This window comes from Bactrocera latifrons, unplaced genomic scaffold (genome assembly GCF_001853355.1).
Source record: "Bactrocera latifrons isolate USDA-ARS-PBARC rearing strain unplaced genomic scaffold, ASM185335v1 scaffold_86, whole genome shotgun sequence".
Classification (NCBI taxonomy): domain Eukaryota; kingdom Metazoa; phylum Arthropoda; class Insecta; order Diptera; family Tephritidae; genus Bactrocera; species Bactrocera latifrons.
Window position 1 is genome coordinate 560,816 of NW_017537556.1, and position 20,516 is coordinate 581,331.

The following is a 20,516-nucleotide window of genomic DNA, read 5'->3' on the forward strand; positions in this document are numbered from 1 at the left end:
TTGTTCTGGCTCAGTAGGTATGTAAACAAGCAAATTCTCCGCATTTGGGACGAAGAGCAGCCTGAAAAAAATCAAGAGCTGCCATTTCATCTAGAAAAAATAACGGTTTGGTGTGTTTTGTGGACAGGACTATTTGATGCCTGAAATTGAAACTTGTGACCTCAGCGAAATGTGGTTTCAACAAGACGGCGCCACCTAATACACATCACATCAATCAATGTATTCATTGAGAGAACATGTCTGTGAGCAGATAATTTTACGTTTTGGGTCGGTCGGTTGGCTACCAAATAGAGTGATATCCCACCATTAGAAATTTTTTAAGAGTATATAGAAAGTCTGGAGTCTATGCGGTCGCTTCGATTCAGGCCTTGAAGCAAAACATCACGCGCGTCATGCGTCAGTGACCAGTCGAAATACTCGAACGTGTCATCGAGAATTTCACTCAATGGATGGACCAACTGAGACGTAGCCACGGCCAATATTTGAAGCAGAAAATCTTCAAAAAATTTATGCCAAAGAATTTTCTTTCGAATGATAGTAAATATTCCCCCTTCAATTTGATTTTCTGTAATTTGCTTTAAATATGTAGGTAACCTCGAAATGGATCACCTTTTACATAATACGATAGAGACATAAAAGGACAATTGAAAGACACAGGTTTGACACACAGATGACGCCACTAGAATTAAATCCATATGATTTTTAGTTAGCCTTAACCTTCTAAAGGCGCGAAAGTGACGAACGAGTAGATGCCCTGAGGAGGTTGTTGCCGACGAAAACATCTAAAAAGTCTTTAAAATAATTTTAGATGACCGTAAAGTGAAGTAGTTCGAGATAGCATGCTCTCAACAGATATCAACTGAACACATACATAATAACATTCACGAATATTTGGTAATATGAAAGCTCTGTATAAAGTGGGTACCGCTCTCTTTTAAACAATAACTTTTAAATTGAGCTGTTATTTAAAGAGCATTCACGCCAAATATTAAATGAATCGGAAAAAGTGCTTTCGAGAAAATGCGAGCTGTAATGATATATGACAAATGAACGAGATTTGATTTTGAAAATGAGTAAATTTTGAGACAATGGAAAAAATTGTTAAAATTTTCTACACTTTTAGACTAGTAAACTTTGGAATCGCTTTATGTTATCAAAACAGTCCTCTAAAGAAGTCGTTGGGATCATTTCAACAATCGAAGCCAGACAGAATAAATTTGCAAATAATTACGTATACGCCTAGCAGATACACTTTTATTCGAATTATTGCAATATTTTTTGGTTCGACATATTTTTGGACACACTGAGACTTTGGTCCAACTGCTGATTCAGTTTGAGATTATTTTACTAGCTTTCTGTAAAAAAAGAAGATAATTTTTCAATTACATCAAATAATATGTTTGTATCTAAACACCATTTTCCTTTGCCTTTTACTAAAAATTCCGTCTAATTCCAAATCAGCGATAAGTAACAATCTTCACTAGAGTAACTCACGCTAGTAAGACAACACCAACAAAATCCGCTCAGTCGTCTGGCCGGCGCCAATTCACAATTGATTTTGTATGTTCTTTTATTGCCGCTTTATGTTTCAAGTGGCGCAGACTATAACTGTAATCATGCTGAATTATGCATTACAGCAACATACAAACATAATGGAATTATAGGTCAGCGAGTTATGGTAAATACAGTTTGGTTATTGTTGTACTTTGCACTGCTTCAACTGACTGCTGAATTACTTGGCAACGCTCGCTCACAATAACCGACATTTCGTCCTTGTTTCACTGCCAACAGCAGCTACTTAAGCAGATTTTGTCTGCCACTGGCTTTAATATTGGCATACTTATTTATACTTCCTCACATTTGAGGCTCTACAGTGACCTTGGCCTCAACCAAATTTATGATGTTGAAAGAAGTGTGGAAGTTTGGAAGTTGAAAGTGCTTTGAACTCGCTCGCATGGACCGTTTTTGGCATGATGACAAGCGTGAAAAGAAGAATTTCCATAAGTTTAAATACCTGTCTGCTGAAGACGTGACTGCCGTTTAACATATTGCCCTAACAATGTCACATTCAATTTATTATTCGTGCGAGTTTTTGGCAAAAGTTGTAACTATTTAGCAGAATTTCCGTCTAAGTGTTGCCATTATCACTTTTTAATATTTTGCTGGCATATTTTTCTCGTCTTTACATATACTTATACATATAGTGCATAGATGCCCTTAAAAGTCGCTTACCCCTGAACAGGGTTAAGTTTGCCAAGAAGTTTATCATACCCAGCGTGTTAGATGAACTGAGTCGATGGGCATGGGTAACCGTCTGTTTTGCGATGCCGATCCGGAATTTTGTACACCACATTTTCTCTCCAAGAAGCTGTTTCTTTAGTAGGAATCGTCAATATCGTTGTATAACTATAGCACATAGCTGACAAGCCTACCAAACAAACCATACTTTGTTATGTCAACTGACCGATCACAATCAAGTTCTTAGGTTGGTTTACTCAAATAAGTTGATACTGGTGAGACTATAGTTACATTGTGGCTGCTAAAGACGCTTGTTTGTTGTGATGGTCAGAACTCTTAAAAACGGATCAGAGAGATCGTATTGTAACGACAAAGCGCCTAGAGCTAGCTGCAGATTTATTGAGCTTGCTAATATCCACTCCAGCCAATTCGCCAAGATGCATCAACTTTAGTCTGTGGAAAACTGGATGGTGAATATGTAAGTGTTCAGATATTTACACCCCATTTTCCTCTCTGAAACCTTGTCAAGTTGCGTCCTCCAAAATTCTTAACTTCATCGCGTGTATGTCAATGGGATAGTAGTTCCATGAAGCTTTTCCGTTCTACACAGAAAGCTTTTATAAGTTCTGATTGCTGACCAACGCTTACTGAACTGATGCAAGGCCCATAGATTCACCGCCCGACTGAATGACGACAGGGGCACACAAGCTTGATTTAACTTAAAGAAAAAGTCCTCTTCGACAAACAAAGACCAAATGCTACAAGTCACCCATCATCCCCGTATTCAACGCAGCACCCGCCGGGGGAAGCATCGAAAGATGGAAAGGTGGACAAGGACCTGTTTACACTTGGAATATTCACTTAGCGCCAAACAGCGAAAAGGAAGAACGACTGGCGGGCTGTTGTAAACTCGAATGAAACCGTCTAAGCGGTAACTACCTTATTTAAGAAGCAGAAGAAGAAGAAGAGAAGAAGAAGAAGAAGAAGAATAAGAAGGAAGTATGATTCATAGTTTGTGTTTAATATTTCATGTGTCGTGTTTCTTATTCCCTTATTTTGAGTTACCTCGATTAATTTCCTTATGAGTCATAATTTTTAATACGCCATACATAGCTATCAAGTCTTATCAGTATAATCATTGCAACTGAACATAACAACAAGCATTATTTACTCATGTTGTTGTGTTAACTTAAATTATTGCATTCATGCTTACACGAACTCAATTAAATTTAAGCACAAAAGCTTGAAATCCAAATTATCACAAAAAATACACTGCAGTGTCGGAGGCATTGAACTTATCACTTACCTTCAATTTTAAGGTAATTAATTCAACTGTGCTAAGTAAATGATATGAAAACAAATACAATTAATGAAGAAACTCAAACCAAAATGCAGGCAGGAGTTTGCACCCCTAAAGTAATCAAGCGTATCTCATAAAGTGTTCTCGGCTATATAGTACTCTCAATGATTGCGCTCTTTAAAGAAGATTGCTATCAGATAAGCCTTCACTGGGACTTCTTACTATATAAATAAGCTCATCTGCACTGCGTAGCGTCAAATGCTATTTATTTACAAATTAATTAATACCGCCCTTCAATTTTACGGGTCTTGTCTTTAACGAAAGAAAGCCTAAGACAGCGTCAGACGGCGTTTACTAGGGCAGACAAGTGCACATACTATATGTACAAATACATATCATGCAGACATACAGATGGTATATGCATAAAACAATTAGGCGCTCGTATCATGACAGATAGCGTAGTATACAGCGTGTAGCCTAATTTTCTAAGTACGAAGTGCGTGAGTGAAGCTAACATTTGGCGCGCTTAAATGCCATGCCACGGCATGCACGGCAACGCCTTAGCCGTTACGCACCCTTCTTAACGGTTGACAATTTAATTTCCTCAATGAAAACGTGTGGCGTTTTCTTAATCTTTATTAGAATTTTTTTTTTTGGTTGTTTTGTTTTATTATGCGATTTTTATTGCGCTCAATTTTATTGCTTTTGGTTAAAAGACACCATCTCATGGTGATTTTTTGCACTTCCTAAAAGTATATTTAATTAATTGCTCTCATCAAATAGGCCAGCTTCGATATAATTCTAGCTAGTTAATGACTTTTTTTGCTTGTTAGAATATTTTGTTTCGAAACGAAAACCTAAACCGCAGCAATAATGTTAAGACATGTGGTGAACTCCAAAGGAAGAATTATTTTATATACTTTATTGTGATTTCTTATGTCTTTTCAATCTAAAAGTAATTCAGGGAACAATGTACAATATATACACATGTTGTATGTACAGATAAATATACATACATGCTTAATGAAGCAAAAATAAATAAAAAGCAATAAAAGTCCTTAAAGTTGACGACCTTTGCTTGTTAGCATCGCGTGTCATGGCGTATGAGTAACATTTTGATAAGCTTGTTTTGTTTTGTTATTTGTTATGCCRTGCTAACTTTACGGTTGGAAATTTTAGAAGCCACAAGGTCTATTTAACCTGCATGCGGATTATTTTGCAAAGTTTTACTTCACTGTGATTTCCGTAAGGAGTTAGTGAATGTCATTTTATACACTTTGATGGCACTTTTATGGACTGATAATCCACGGATACGAATGATGAATTGGTTTCGAGTTTACTTACTGCATCACATTGGAGAAAAAATCAGAAAATGCGTGCAAAAAATGAAAAATTTTTCGGGATACCGAATTTTATTGAGAATTTAAGATGAATTAGTTTCCACTCTAGTTTTACTATGAGTATTAACGACGGAATCGGAAAAAATATGCACAATATGACAAAATTTCGGGATTATAATTCGGGATACCGAATTTTTATAACAGTTAATGTTGAAATGGTTTCGTTTTTACTTTTGCCAAGAAAAATTTCGGGATTATATTTCGGGATTGCGAATATTTGTAAAAGCTAATGTTGAATTGGTTTTGAAATTTCTTTCATTTATATTAAGTAGGGAATCAGAAAACGGATGTAAAATATGAAAAAAGGTTCGGGATTGTAATTCGGGATACCGAATATTATTGAGAGTTAATATTTAATTGGTTTTAGATTTAGTTCTACATAATCCCATTAAAGAATAAATCAAAAAATGCGTGAAATTTCAAGAAAAATTTCGGGATCAAAGTTCGATATTCCGAATATTTTGCCTTAAACAGAGGATCAGATAACGCCTGTAAAATATGGAAACAAATTTTGGCATCCCTCGTGTTATTGAGAGTTAACCAATGTTTGGTTTTAAACTTTTGAAATACATACATATATGAAATAAATTATATAAAATATCAATATATYCCATAGAAAGTATCTGAAGCTGTGTAGAAACATGTTAATCCCGATGCAAAAAAATTTTCCGTGGTTACTAAATTTCAAATTAAAATTTAAACATTAACTTATGAGATGATATGAAAATTTATAATCTTTTTGCTTTTCAGGATTATGTATTTAATAATAGCCGTTTTCGGGATCTTGCAAATGTTTCTTGTTTTAAAATCTGCCAACAATAAAATTATAGTTTTGAAGTAAAAACGTTTAATGAGTTAGTGAACTAAGTGTACAAAATTATTTTGAAGTACACTTTCGGGATCCCGAAATTAATATGAAATCTACAAACAAAAAATTATATTTCTGAAGTAAAAACGTATAATGAATTAGTCAAGTGAGTATACAAAATTATTTTCAAATACACATTCGGAATTAATTTTCGGGATCCCGAAATTATTTAATGTTCATGTTTGCAAAAAAAAAAAAAAAGAAATAAATTCTTAAAATAAAACAAAAATAAAAATTAAAACAACTCTCCATACATTAGATATATTTTATACCAAAATTCAAAAACTTTTTGTTTCAAGTATGAAAAAAAGTGTAAGCGGTAATTTTCGGGACCGTCAACTTATTTATGCTTTAAAACCAATTAATAATAAAATATTAAATTATAGATTATTATAGAATTTGTCAATTTTGTATAAAAAATTGCTTGCTAATACAATTTCGGCATTGATTTTCGGGATCCCGTTTTTATTTTAATACTTAATACGGAATTTTTTGACTAAACTCTTTTCATATTAAATTCGATATTGATGTTCAGGATCCAAATTTTTTTTTTAATATTCAAAACGAAATTATTTCTCAATATTATTTTCAAATAGAATTTCGGTATTAATTTTCGGCATTCCGATTTTATTATTTTAATTATTCCACACGGAATTTTTTCACAAAATTATATTCAAAATAGAATTTCGGTATTCATTTTCGGGATCTCAGTATTTCTTTTATATTCAATTAGAAATTTTATCACAAAATTATTTGCAGAAATAGTTTCGGTAATATTTTCGGGATCCCGATTTTTTTTAAGTATTCAATACGATTTTATTCCCCAAAATTGTCTTTAAATCTCTTAAAATACAATCAAGGTATTCATTTTCGGGATCCTTATTATATTTTAAATCTAACGGAACGTCTTAACTTAATAAACTTCATTGTTTTCAGTTTTTTAATTTAAATTACTGTAAAACCTCTCACAAAATGTTGTATAACATTTTATAAAACATAATTCGCATACATTGTTCACAATTACTTTTAATATAATACATATTAAATCAAAAAAAAAGTATATGATAAAATGGCGAAGTAAGAGTAAACAATAAAATCATATTCCATTGAATAAATATTTACTTAAATGGCCTAAACAAATAGAAATATAGGCGATTCGCTAATCAAAATTAATGATCAGCTCTCCAGCTGCTCTCACTCAAAACTACACATTTATACATGGATCTATGTGTGTGTTCGTCTATTAACAAAATCACATTAAAATTAACGACGAAATTTGTAATGCGATAATTGTTGGGGTGGAAGACATTAGGAAGCGAGTTTCGTCAGGAAGTGGGCGAATGCGCAAACATGAAGTCGACAACGTAGTGAGCAGTTAATTTTAACAGTCATAACGGGGCGTCTAAAAGCAAATATACCGTTTTGTAAAGGCGTTGAAAAAGCAAAAAGGTTTCAATTACCGTTGTTAACAAGCATTACAAGCCAAAACTAGCGGAAATGTACATAAATTTGCTGTCATTTCACGGCAAATATAAAATCAACGAACGACTCAAAGTGGTCGTGAAGTGAGCAGAATTACCTAAATGAATCACAACCTCATAGGCATAGCGCTCAATATTGACCTAAATCAATTCACTTGGTGGAGGTGGCACATTAGCTGACTTCCTTTTTGCTACGCCACTTCCGGTTCCTGCAAATAGAAATTGCTTCGGTTTATGTGCCTATACGTGTCTTTTTGGGGTGTCATTACTTGATAGTTTAGTTTAGTTGGKATTTTTGAGAGACAGTGACGTAAGAGTTTTTACTTTAGAAAATTAAATATAAGTTTTAGGTGTATTTTCCCCATCTTATCATCAATAGTTTTAATTAATTTAGGTTACATTTGAGTGCAATATATTGGTGGCCCCAAAGTGCAAAGTCAGTTCTTGATTACTTATTTTTGTAACTTATTATTGTACTTATTTTTGTAACAGCACATAAAATCTTAAAAAAAAATTCTAACATTTAGGAATTAAGCTTATTTATTTCTACCTTTACACTTTTATTGAATGGCGCTCAAATGTAGGCAATGTTTTCTGCAACTAAATCGCACCACTCAAATTCATTCGCAATGAAATTAAGGCCTGTTAACTGAGAAAAAAGGATAGAAAAAACTTTGTTTAGGGAATACATAGGTTTATGGATTTCAAAAAATCGTTTTTTTTATTGTCTATTTAATTCTACACACCGCTGAACATATTTTAAGAGAGAACGGAAAGTTTAAAAATGTAAAAATTAAAAGAGTGGTTAACTAGATCTCAATAGCCGAACCTTATATTGGAAACATGTTATAAGTTTTCATGAGTTCTGTAGTATGTTTCCTGAAATAAGGATTCCAAATAAAATTTCTGTAGAAAAAAAATAATTACTTTTATATTATAACGAAATTTTTAACACCCCGAAGAAAAGGTTGGATACTTTATAAATTAAATGGAAGTATATATTATACATACATAACCGCGAAATTCAAAAGACTAAAAGGCGGACGGGAGATATTTGACAACCTAATAATATATTTCTACCTTTACACTTATATTTAATGGCGCTGAAATGTAGGCAACGTTTTATGCAACTATTTTACATCCTTCGTATATAAATATAACATACAATTAGCGCAATGAAAATAAGGTCCGATAAAAGGATAAGAAACAAAAAAAAAAAAAAAAAAAAAAAAAAAAAAAAATAAAAAAAAAAAAAAAAAAAAAAAAAAAAAAACAATTGTTTATATTATAACGAAATGTTTAACACCTCGAAGATAAATAGGGACGAAATATTACATTTTAATAAAGTGGTAAAAAACGTGATTTGGGTATTTGTATTAATTCCTTATAGTCTTATTAGCTCTATTAGCTTAAGTCTTAAACTACCCTCTTTTAAAGGTGATACTTGGGCTGAACGACGGTGGAGGTTTCCTTTCAAGAAAAGAATAACACTAATGAATTCATATGCTTCCTTTTTCTAAAAAATCAGCTCATGATAGATATTAAATATAAGCTTTCAATGCTGCAACATTAAATATATAGTGTTTTTTAATAGGGAGCTATAAAAAGAGACCGATAAGAACTTTATTCCCGCTCTTTTGACAATTCTTTTCAGTAAGGTTTGCTATTTCATCATGGAAAGATATAAGACCCAACAACGAGTCGAAATTATTAAAATTTACTACCGAAATACGGTGTTAGTGCCCCCAACATTAAGAGCGCTACCTCGAATTTATGGTCGTCATAATCGTTCTGCCAGATCAACAACCAAACGTCTAATGGTAAACTTTGAATCCACAGGCATAGTAAAAAATATCAATTCAGACACGCACACGTCGTTCTCAAGCGTTGGACTTCTCTGTGACGTCGTTGTGGCGTTTCTGAAAATATCGTGGCTTACATCCTTACAAGATCAAATTAAGGCAAGAACTGAAGTTGCTTGATCAGTCGTCGTATGTTCGTGAATTGGACATCTTGAAAATGATCGAATTTTTCATAGAACAATGATCTTCAGCGATGAGGCCCACTGCTGGCTGAGTCATGAGCCTGCGGCGTCTTTTTCCGAAATGATGAAGACCGGCACTTTACTGTGAATGGCAAACGTATATTGAAAACCAAATTTGGTGAACGAATTATCTCACGAAAAGGCCCAGTCAATTGGCCGCCTCGGTCAAACTATTTGACGCCGTTACTATTTCCGGTGCAGTATCGGCCGATTTATGTTTGAAAACCGTCGAAAGCTGGGTTCAGCGTCTGGACTTCTTTTTCTATTAAAAGTAAAACTTTTGTAACGCACTTATTGATACTTTATATTGAAATGATCAGAAACGAACATGACGTAAGCAAACATTTTTGATATCAGCAAAAGAAATTATCACTAATTCTTTAACATATCCTGTACAGCGCCATTTCTAACGAAAAATCAACATTTTTTGTTAATTTTGTGTATCTTTAATTTAAATCTTGAAGTCCACTGGCAGAATTTTTATGTTCTACTAGCTTTTACATATACATAACTGAAAAATTTTCCAGAATGATTACCTACAACCACCAAAACAGATTTATTTTCATTTATAATTACGTCCAGAAAATGTCTCATACTAATAATATTTTGAATTTATGTCGCAACTTAATAATTAAAGACAAAACCTGGGGATACTTACAAACTGCTATACACATAAATACCAGAAACACGACAAGCCTAAAGCAATATAACTTGGCTAACTAAAGAAGAATAAAACAGCAACAATATCTTTGTTGATGGCTCCAAAAATTTCATGCTGCACAGATTGTCCCTGGAGGTGTCATCACAGTTCATTAAAGAGCACAATTAAGGCCTAAGAGGAATGACTTTTGGCCGCAATGTAGATTGTGGAAATTGTGAAACAACTTGTTAAACAAAAACAAAGCGAGACTGAGAATTTCTCTGCTCATTTTAAATGGCAAATTTATGCACACACACACACACATACATGTAGACGCCGAAAGACGCTTTGTTCGCTGTCGTGTATAAGTTTGTCTAATTAATTGAGATTTATTAGCGCTTTCGGTGTTTAACATATTTGTATGCCTTTGAAAAGTGAAAATTTATTGCGATTGCGCTGCTATTTTGTCATAAAAAGACATTGTATTGAAAAAACAAATTTGTGGTTGGAAAGGTGAGAGCAAGTAGGCTGCGGAAAGATTCTGAAATTAAACTTTATGCATATTCTTACTCTACATTTTGAGTTCTGCGTCTTCATCTTCTTTCGTCAAACTGTTTGAAGAGTCATTAATTTAATTGAAATTCTTTTTTTTATGGAAATTTGAATGAATTTACTGTCAGCTAATATATATTTTTGTGATCCATGAATACGAAAAAGCCGCGAAATTCACATCCGTTTTTTTTTCCAAACCACCAAAAAGTTGACCCACCCTGTATCTGAACTATTTAGCATATTTTACTATAATTTCTTCACTTAATTATCTCACAATTTATACTTTACTGATTTTCTTCACAGAGCCCAACATTTTCATTAAAACATATTAGGCGCTAAAAGTATGTGCCGATGCAATCCAGACACTATTAAAATACATTTGTAATGCAATTAAGGTGCTATGAACATTTTAGTTGCAAATTTTAAATATGATAATTAAAATAAAATATAAACTAAAATCTCAACTGCTAGACGTACATGGTTTCAGGGTGCTTATAAATTCAGGCATTTTACTGAGTAGCAAGGAAATTGCCATTACAAAATGTTGAAAGTAGAAATAGCAAGAGAGAAATTTGCGCAAATACTATATAAATTAGTTATACTACTTGCAACATGGTGCTACAAAGTAAAATAGTTTTGAATGGTTTTGTTCACCTAACACATTTAGTGGTGACCACGAACTCATACACAGTGACCACTCTGACTTCCGAGATGATAATGATACTCAGTACATTATCGACCTCCACGAGGAGGTTGCTGTATGATATGAACCCTGACAAAGGCAGGTTTGATTTAGCTAATTCGGCTATTGAGGGTAATCGTTTGGAAAAATTTTACGGCCAGGGAAGGAACGAGCGTTGAACGGACTGGCATTGGAAACGAGTAGGCAATCCATGTCAATATGCATGGAAAGTTAGAGATCAAAAAACGATTCCTTCTCATACGGTTTTTCCAGTGTCTCTTGTTGAAGAAATTGCTCTTGAGACGAAAAGGAAATTTAAAAGAGTAATACATGCAAATATGCACTCCGGTGCTGGAAAGGCAAACTTAGTTTTTGTTAAGGATATTTTTCACAAAACGAAGATGTCCTTTTATAGAGCAATAATATCACCGTGGTTTAAGCAATTATGCCGTACACTTTGACGACTAGCGCTGAGAGACTACGATATGAAAAATTGGCGCCTATTCGTTATGCATGGATATTATTCTTGGGCAAGGGTGATGTGTTAGTGGAACTAACAAATCTAGGGCCTTTTATACTTATTTTTTGAGGAAACACTAAAGATCGATAAATCGTTTTGAAATATTATATCTAAAAAAAAAAAATTCAAAGGTCTTTTCTTTCAGCCAAAACTTTTTCACTGCTTTGCTATGTTTGACATTTTTGCGCTCAACTCATATTTTTGCATAAAAATAATCATTTTTATGCCGAAAATATTTGAAGCGAAAAACGAAAATTTTAGAAAATTGTTTTTGAGTTCGATATACTTGTTCCCGCTTTGCTGCATATACTTTAGCTCGTCTCAAAAGTACGGAAGTCTGCAAGTTAAGCCTCCTCCAACACCTTTGCAGTCGTTAAAAAAATCCCTCATCTTCTTTGGATCTGTTTAGCAGGGTGCACCTACAATAGCAGTGAATGCTTATTTTCAAAATTGTTATGAAACTATACAGAAACTCTTTCAGATTGCTGCTAAATATAAAAACGTGTCAGATCCTCTATATAAACTGCCGATATTGAACCACTATTGCACTTTCATACAAACTGACTGATCAACTTCAAGTCCTTGTAAGGAAGTGAAGAGTACTATAGCTTCGGCGCAACCGATGTTAAAGTTATTCTTGTTTTGTATTTAAGGTTTATATATATTAGATATTATTTTTCTAGACTAGCGGAATCCCCATAGATAAGGTTTATTTCTTTAGGTAACTCATTCAGTGGTTGTCCTGAAGTGAACAAAAACAGATCTAGCTTTTAAGAAGACATTAACTAGACCGGAGTAATCAAATGGAGTAGGAGACTACTTTGAAGATCGAGAAAATCAATCAAATAAACAAATCTAGAAATAATCACGGATTAGTTTGAATTAGCAGTTTTTAACATTTACTTGGATTTTCAGTTCAAAGATAGACGTTTGGATCATCGAAATGTTTTGTAGAGATCTTAAATTCATTAATTCTAACACTACAGTTCTCTTAAAGCCTAAATTAAAGTCCCAATTTAGTATTATCTACTGACATTTAATACTTTTTTCGAATTGCAATATAACTGTCAAACTCGAAGTCGTGCACATGCCAGCTGTCTATGCTTAAATATTAGCAAACGATCCAAATAAAAATGTATAAGTTGACTCAAGTCTGGCATATAAATTAAGTTGACTACTGTCTGCTGTACCATTTTCTCTCTTACCAATAAACATATTATAAATATGTATCCCTTTAGCTATTTCTACTAATCCTTTGGATTTTGACGTGGTCATAACCCCACGAGTTATGATTTGGCAAAGAAGTTGCGAGAAAATCTTCAATTGCACTTGACTAGCCATGACACCCGTAAATCCCACCCTAATTTGCTGCCGTTCTTTTCTGTTTTCCGTTCCCTTTTATTATTTTTTCATTACATGTTGTTGCGTCCTCGTTTTATGATTTTTCCCTTGGTGATATAAATTGCATGTCAATGACAAGTACGAGTGTAACTGTCAACGATGTGTCGATTTTTAGTCAATTTATGGCTTTCTTAGTTGACATCTCTCATAATGCTTTGACAAGTACTACTTGAGCTTGCTTGTTTGTGCGTGTGTTTAGTGGAATTTGGTGTTCAGCAAGCTTATTTTAAGTTTTTCGTTTCAATAGTTGAATCAGAATCTGAAATCTTCTTGGGAGCAGAAAAAACACTTTAAGCTGCAGTTTGACAAGTCACAACTAGGTTTCTTTGAGGAAATGCTTTATATTTGAAGTGCATTTAAGTGTGTAGGTATGAATTATGATATTTATATTATAGTATTAAGTTAAAAATTACAACAAGACGACGACAAGGAATTATTAAGTGGTTAGGTCAGTTTAGTCTAGCAGTCTAAAAATCCACGCATTGATGGAGTTTGTTTATTTACGATACCAGATAGATGTGGAGTGGTCATGTTGTTGCTGTTGTAGTGCAAGAATTCTGGCGAGTCAATAATCCTCGTCAGCAACACCAGCTATCGTTATAAATACAATAATTTAAATATTTATAGTAATATCAGGGTGGACCTTAAATATAATGTGGAAATATCGCGCGATGATTCTGGATTGCACACGATTAAGTCACGTTGCGATGATGTGAAAGTGTAGATTTTAACTTAATAAAACTCCAAAAAAATAAAATTAACTAAATATCGGTTGTATGAACTTCGATCGTTATATAACCTTTATATAACCGTTATATAACCTGTCTTCTTCATCTGAAGTCCTTGTCAGAATTTCTTCGATTGTGATTATAGTTGGCACTAAAATATAGACTTAGAGAGGACAGCAAAAAGAACAAATCAACAGACTTTAGCTGCCACTACATATAATTATAGATTTTAAAATTTTGTAAAATTATATTGGCCCTTTTAAAAACTTAAATATTTCATTTAAATACTTGCACTCTTTTACACACAATATCACTGCAAACTATTAGTGATTTATTGTTTTTCGTACTTTAAGCCAAAACACCAAGCTATGAGTATTCGTAACACTCTTGTATACCCACATATGTATGTACATATGTGTCGCTGGTAACCGTGTGCTATCAGACAAGCGCTTGCTTGTACCCTTATATGCTTAATCCACCCTTAGTTTCTTTAATTTAGTGTAACTTCTAACGCATCCCAATGGATTCATTTATCATTTACACTTTGCTTTACCGCTATTTCAGATAAATGTGACCAGCTTATTCAATATCAACATGTGCACAAACGAGTGCGAGATGTTACTTATACGGCATGTGTGGAGTATGTTAAACGCCATTGGAACTTTTACAGTGAGTTTGAAAAGTGAGTTTTTTTATTTAAGATAGTTAAAGTTTAATATATTTTTATTTAGAACATAAAAGCATATTTTTGGGAATTTGAAAAAGTGCGTTAAGTGTTTTAAGCGTTGCTAGTGTTTTATACATTTATTGGTGAATTTATTTCTGACTAAAATTGGTTAAGATTTTCACTTAATAATTGTGTTCTTAAATTTCGTGTACGCTAATCGAGAGTGTGTTACATTGGAGTTTAAAAAAAAATATGTAATATATGTATGCCTTTTGGCTCATTTCTCACATKTAACACAGCACTTAATTGAGGAAAAAAGTGAACATTTTCTGTCTTTTAAATCAGTGTCAGGGGAGTTGATTAACCTTTTCACTGTTAAATAGTGCCTCAGAACAACTTGCGGGCATAAATCTTAATAAGGAGCATACCAGTCAATATTTCCATGGAAGTAATTTTTATTTTGCGCTAATAATTTATCAAAAATACCTTTTTTTTTGGAAAATCTAATCACCTATTATGTTATTCCGAAATTAATTACAATATTAGTCAAAACAAAATTCTTAATTAGTGGTAAAATCTCTATCTAACCCTTTAAAACATACCAACACTAAGCGGCACTTGACGGCAAGGATCAATTATGTAGATGAGTACCATGAAGTGTCAACAACAACAACCAATCACTAGTGATGTCATTGTAAACAACCGCAGTATGACAATCATCATACACCCACGATGACGATGAAAATGACGTTTGATACATACATATGTATGTGACACTGCGGTCTCGGCTACTTGGCGCCCTGCCAGTTGCATTGCATAGATTATGAATTGAATTAATTATGTGTGTAATTTGAGGATTTGGCGATGACAATCGTGAAATATTTGTGTGCTTGGCCATTCCTATGTGAACATGTTTGCTGACAGGTGGTATTTTGTATGAATTAATTGTTTTTATTGCGGCAGAGCTTTTATCTGTGAAGAAAGATTAATTTGTCATGTTAGGGACATTTTATTTTTTATTTTTATTTGTAAAGAGTGTTAATATTTCTTCTTGAAGAAATTTAAAAAAAGTTAGACAAAATATTTTTATTAAAAAAAGTGAATGACACTGGCAAGTACGTCTCGTAGACGTGAAATTAGTATTCTATGTTACAATGGAGTTTAAAAAAATATAGGTAATATATATATGCCTTTTGGCTCATTTCTCACATGTAACACAGCACTTAATTGAGGAAAAAAGTGAAAATTTTCTGTCTTTTAAATCAGTGTCAGGGGAGTTGATTAACCTTTTCACTCTTAAATAGTGACTCAGAACAACTTACGGGCATAAATCTTAATAAGAAGGATACCTAGTCAATACTTCCGAGGAAGTAATTTTTATTTTGGCTTATAATTTGCAAAAATGTTAGTCAAAACAAAATTTTAGAATAGGGTTCCTTCATTATTACTTCTTTTATCCGTTGCTAATAATGATTCAATGTTTTATTAAAACTGAAGTTAGCTAGGAAGCTTCGTAAACTGTTGCTATTGAAAACATTTCCTTATATAATGTCAAAGATTTTTCAAAAACCAATCATTTAATAAAAATATGGTCAAACTAGTGTGTGCATTTTATCAATTTAGTTAAGTGACAATTTTCAAAATGCTGACAGCTGACTTGAAAAATATAACGCTCCAACAAAAATAATTTCAATTGATTCAGTTAATTACCCTAAATGTCATCAAAAATTTGATTTTTAATTTAAAAAAATCAAAATGGTGGCAACCCTTTTTTAAAGTTCTGCTACCACTATCCATCTAAATGCTTTTTAGTTGCCAACTCAAAAATATTAATTGAATAAAAAATTCAAAAAAGGTGGCAACTCTTTTAAAAAAAATTCTGTTACCGCTATTTATAGGAATGCTTTGTAGTAGCTAACTCACTTTGCAGTTACTCATTTAGCATTTAAATAAAAAAAAAGAAATTTTTTCATAGTATTTTCTTAAACAGGTGGCACCTCTTATCAAAAAATATTCACAATACTACGAGCTCCGTTAGCACTCTGCAGTTTGATGTTCATTTAGCAATGTTTTGTAATTCTTTCAATATATTTTTACTTCAAACTTTAGGAATTGAATACAAAATTTCAAAAATATGGCTCTTTTCAAAAATTCTGCTAAAGATATCTTTGTTAATGCGTTTTAGTTGCCATTTCAAGAGATAAAACTTTATAAAAAAATTGAAACAAGTGGCAACTCCTTTCAAAAAAATTTTTCAACCGATATCTATTTGAATGTTTTTTAGTGTTTAACTCATTTTACAGTTACTCCCTTATCATTTAATTTTTTTTGAAATTTTCTGTATAATATTTTCATAAACAGGTGGCAACACGTCAAAAAATATTCTCAATTACAAGCTGCTTTGGCATTCTGGAAATGTTTTGTAATTTTACCTATAAATGTTTACTCCAAACTTTAAGATCTTCTTTTGCTCTGCTTTAAAAAAATTATTTCTTTTAATAAATTGTTGCTATAGTGACACTTCCGCATTCATTAAAATCTTTTTACATATTAAGAACCATATCTATTTATAACGGGATAGGCTACAGCAGCTGGGAAAATATTGCGTTGAAGACAAAGACAATTATTTCAAATAAATACCCTGTCTTTTAAATTGCTTTACTTAAGCCTTTAAATTCTTTTTAATTTATGGAGAATAAATTTTAAGCTAAAAAAATGAAATGGGAAAAATTATAAAAAGAAATGTTAAAAAAATATACTTGTATTTTCTTTTACCAGCAATAACGTACTGCGATATATTATATACACATATGCATATTTATATATTAAATTATGTACTCACATGTACATATGTACGAACTTGCTCAATTTGCAGCTAGTTAAATAAACCGCAAGTACAACAAAAAAATTATAAGAAAAAGTCAACAAAATTCCCTTGACACAAATTACATCGTCAAACTTTGGTAAAGCTCTTCATTCACGCGAGAGCCCCAAATTTAACTTTCCGCGAAGTTTTTTGAAATTTGCGTAGACTTGTTTGTTTACCGTTAAATTTGTATGTATGTAAATTACCTAGAAATTGCAGCACAAAGAACGAAACCTTTATCTACTGAGAGATCTAAAATAAATGTAAATCCACACGAAAAAAACGCCGCTTGTACGACTCGTACATAAAATGCAAGTAAATAAAAATGTTTTCATGGAAAAATATTTAGTGAAAGTAAAGTCATGACAACCCTGTTAATGGAACAAACATGTTGAGTTAGCACAAAATTTCATCAAAATTAAATTAATTGAAACCCTAACGTTGAACTTGGACGAAGGAAAAAACTGAAAATTGGATTGTTGTTAGACATTTTTCCAAATAAAAAATAAAAAAATAAAATAAAAAATTTTTTTTGTCGAAATCTTTAAGAATTGTATCTCAAAGACATGTATAAAATTTCATGAAGATGGGTTGAGTAGTTCTCGAGAAATCTTGCCAACCGACTTCAAAAACACAGCTTCGAGAAAGACGGCGCACTTAGCCTACCTATCCTCGAACGCACAAGACCTCATGTCTGAATCTTCGAAACTATTACTAGGTTCAACTTGAAAATGGAGGACAATATTCGAGAGGGGTTGCAGAATTTATTAAGATAATAAAAAATTCGATTTTAATAAATCTCTTAAAATATATGTATTTTTGAAGCAATTTCGAATTAAACTAAATTAAGAATATTTTTGAAAATTTAATTAAAATGCGTTTATTATATTTAGTGCGAGTATTTTATGCCGAGAATCGAATTTTAAGATCATTGTTGTTCCATAAGTTCATATATGGAATGATCTATGACAGAAAAGCTTGACTGATGACCAGACTTTGTGTAGGTTAAAGTTGTAAAAAATCGCTTTTTATATAAAGACATTATATTCTGAGTAGGAGAAAGGCGGAATATAAGCTGAAAACTTATCTAACCTATACTCTATTGAGAACTACAGAGACCGTTGTTAATTGTTACGGTAAAGAATTATTCACTCGGACAAGGTCCACAGAGAAATATTTATCATGTTTTCTGCCTTCTCATTCCTATTAGATTCAGAAGAAATTGTATTTGAAAGGAATTAAATTTCATCTTGCAATTTTATATAAAATTGGTCCGGACTCCGATTCATAAATTTACATCTGCCAAGAAAGAGTTGCTTGTTAGACAGCAACAGGTTTGCATTTGAACTTGCCGCATGCGCAATACAAATCATTTTTCCGACCTGTATTGTATTCTTTAATAGCACACAAATTGATTGAAATGAATTACTTGCATTTTTCACTAAATAATTTTTCACCCAAAATCCATTTACCGTTGTTTCTATTAGTTCTTGCGTAAGTACACGCAATTCGCAACCAAAAAGTTGTTTATTTGTTTTGAGTTTGGATGGTTTTATTGTTGTTTTTGTTTTTGCTTCGCACAACAAACATATAAAGCATTTTTATTGGAAACACTTAAATGTTCACTAGCCACTTGAAAATAAACACAAATAAATCGTGCAGGGCAAACAAGCGAAATTATGTTAAAATTTTTCATTAATTTTTGTGTTGATTTAAATGCCTGCGGTTGCTTGAACAACGCTTGCGATCATAAATTAATGTAAGTATAATTGTAATTAATGTCCTTGTATGAAAAACTTTTTTATTTGCAGAAATATTTTTGAGAAATTTGGCATGGATTATTTTTTAAGGGAATATTGTAATCTTCAAAGATGCCATACAAAGTGCACGATGAAAATCATGTCCTTATATGAACAACTTTTTTATTTTTCGAGATAGCTTAATCAAATTTAGCACAGTTAATTGTGATCAAGCAACCATAGCATAGAGCAGGCATACAAGCTGGCTGAACAAAATTAAGTCCTTTTACGAAAAACTTTTTATTTTGACAAATTATCTTCACAAGAATTCACAGAAATTATTGTTCAAAGCAATGTTACTACCTTCAAAAATATTGTTCAGATGAGACCTATATAATATAGCTAACATATAGACTGATATCAAGATAAATTCCCTTTTAAGTTATAAGAAATGTGTCAAGTCAACTCTACCAGCGTTGCATTGGCTTAAGAAAATTAAATAAAATGTAAAAAACTCTAGTCTATAATTTCATTGCTTTCCACACAATTGCACTCTGCAACCCTTTAATTGTAATTTATTTCACTTCTCGCACTCACCAGTCCACCCACACCGCAGTAGATTGACAGCGATACCAGCAAACCGATGTGATTTAGCGCCGATTTCCATTTTCTCGATTTCCAACAGCCTTTCCAGCAATTAGTGCGCTCCTCCGTCTTGGCGCGCACATCCAAATGCTTGAGTTTCTCGAGCAGCTCTGTATTGGCCTCATCGGCCGCATCGTAACCAGCCATAATTTTCACGTTTTTATTACACTACACAATTTTTACTTTAAATTTAAGTGCTATGCGCGCCTATGCCACGCACTCATACACAGACACGCAAAGGCATGTAAATAAATATGTAAAGACATAAATGCTTATATGCGGCATGTGGTAGTAATTTTCACTTTATAATTTCGATCGCATCACTTTACGTGTCATTTGTTGTCATTGCTGAGTGCACACACTCACATTATTCACGGATTTCATTGGTTTTCGCTGCGCAGCTTACGCGTGACTTTTTGATTGTAAATAAATAAATATTTTTTCGGAATTGTTAAAGCGTTAAATTGATTATATTTGTTGTAGCTGTGAAGGATATGTATTTTTATATTTAATTCTTAAAAACAGTTGTATCTTCCAAAGTACTTTTCATGGTAGCCACAGCGTATGAGTAATATTTTCACAGTGGTTTTAATTTATTTGTAATTATTTTTTTTTAACTGTTGTTAGTAATAATGTAATAATGTTGTTTTGTAATAATGTAAAATATAAAAAAAATCCCAATACGTAATGGGTAATTGCCATAAATATTAGGTTGTCACAATAGTCTTGCGGTATTTTCGCTAGT

General features: G+C 32.5%; 1 protein-coding gene across 1 annotated transcript in view; it reads right to left on the minus strand.

The window, feature by feature from the left end:
* LOC108977249 (TWiK family of potassium channels protein 7-like) overlaps positions 1 to 20,312 on the minus strand; it is a 41,060-nt gene extending 20,748 nt beyond the window's left edge. The window contains exon 1 of the mRNA XM_018946854.1: positions 19,724 to 20,312. Within this exon, the coding sequence (XP_018802399.1) occupies positions 19,724 to 19,918 (195 nt within the window). The 5' untranslated portion in view covers positions 19,919 to 20,312. The remainder of the gene's footprint in view (positions 1 to 19,723) is intronic.
* Between the last annotated feature and the right edge of the window lie 204 nt (positions 20,313 to 20,516).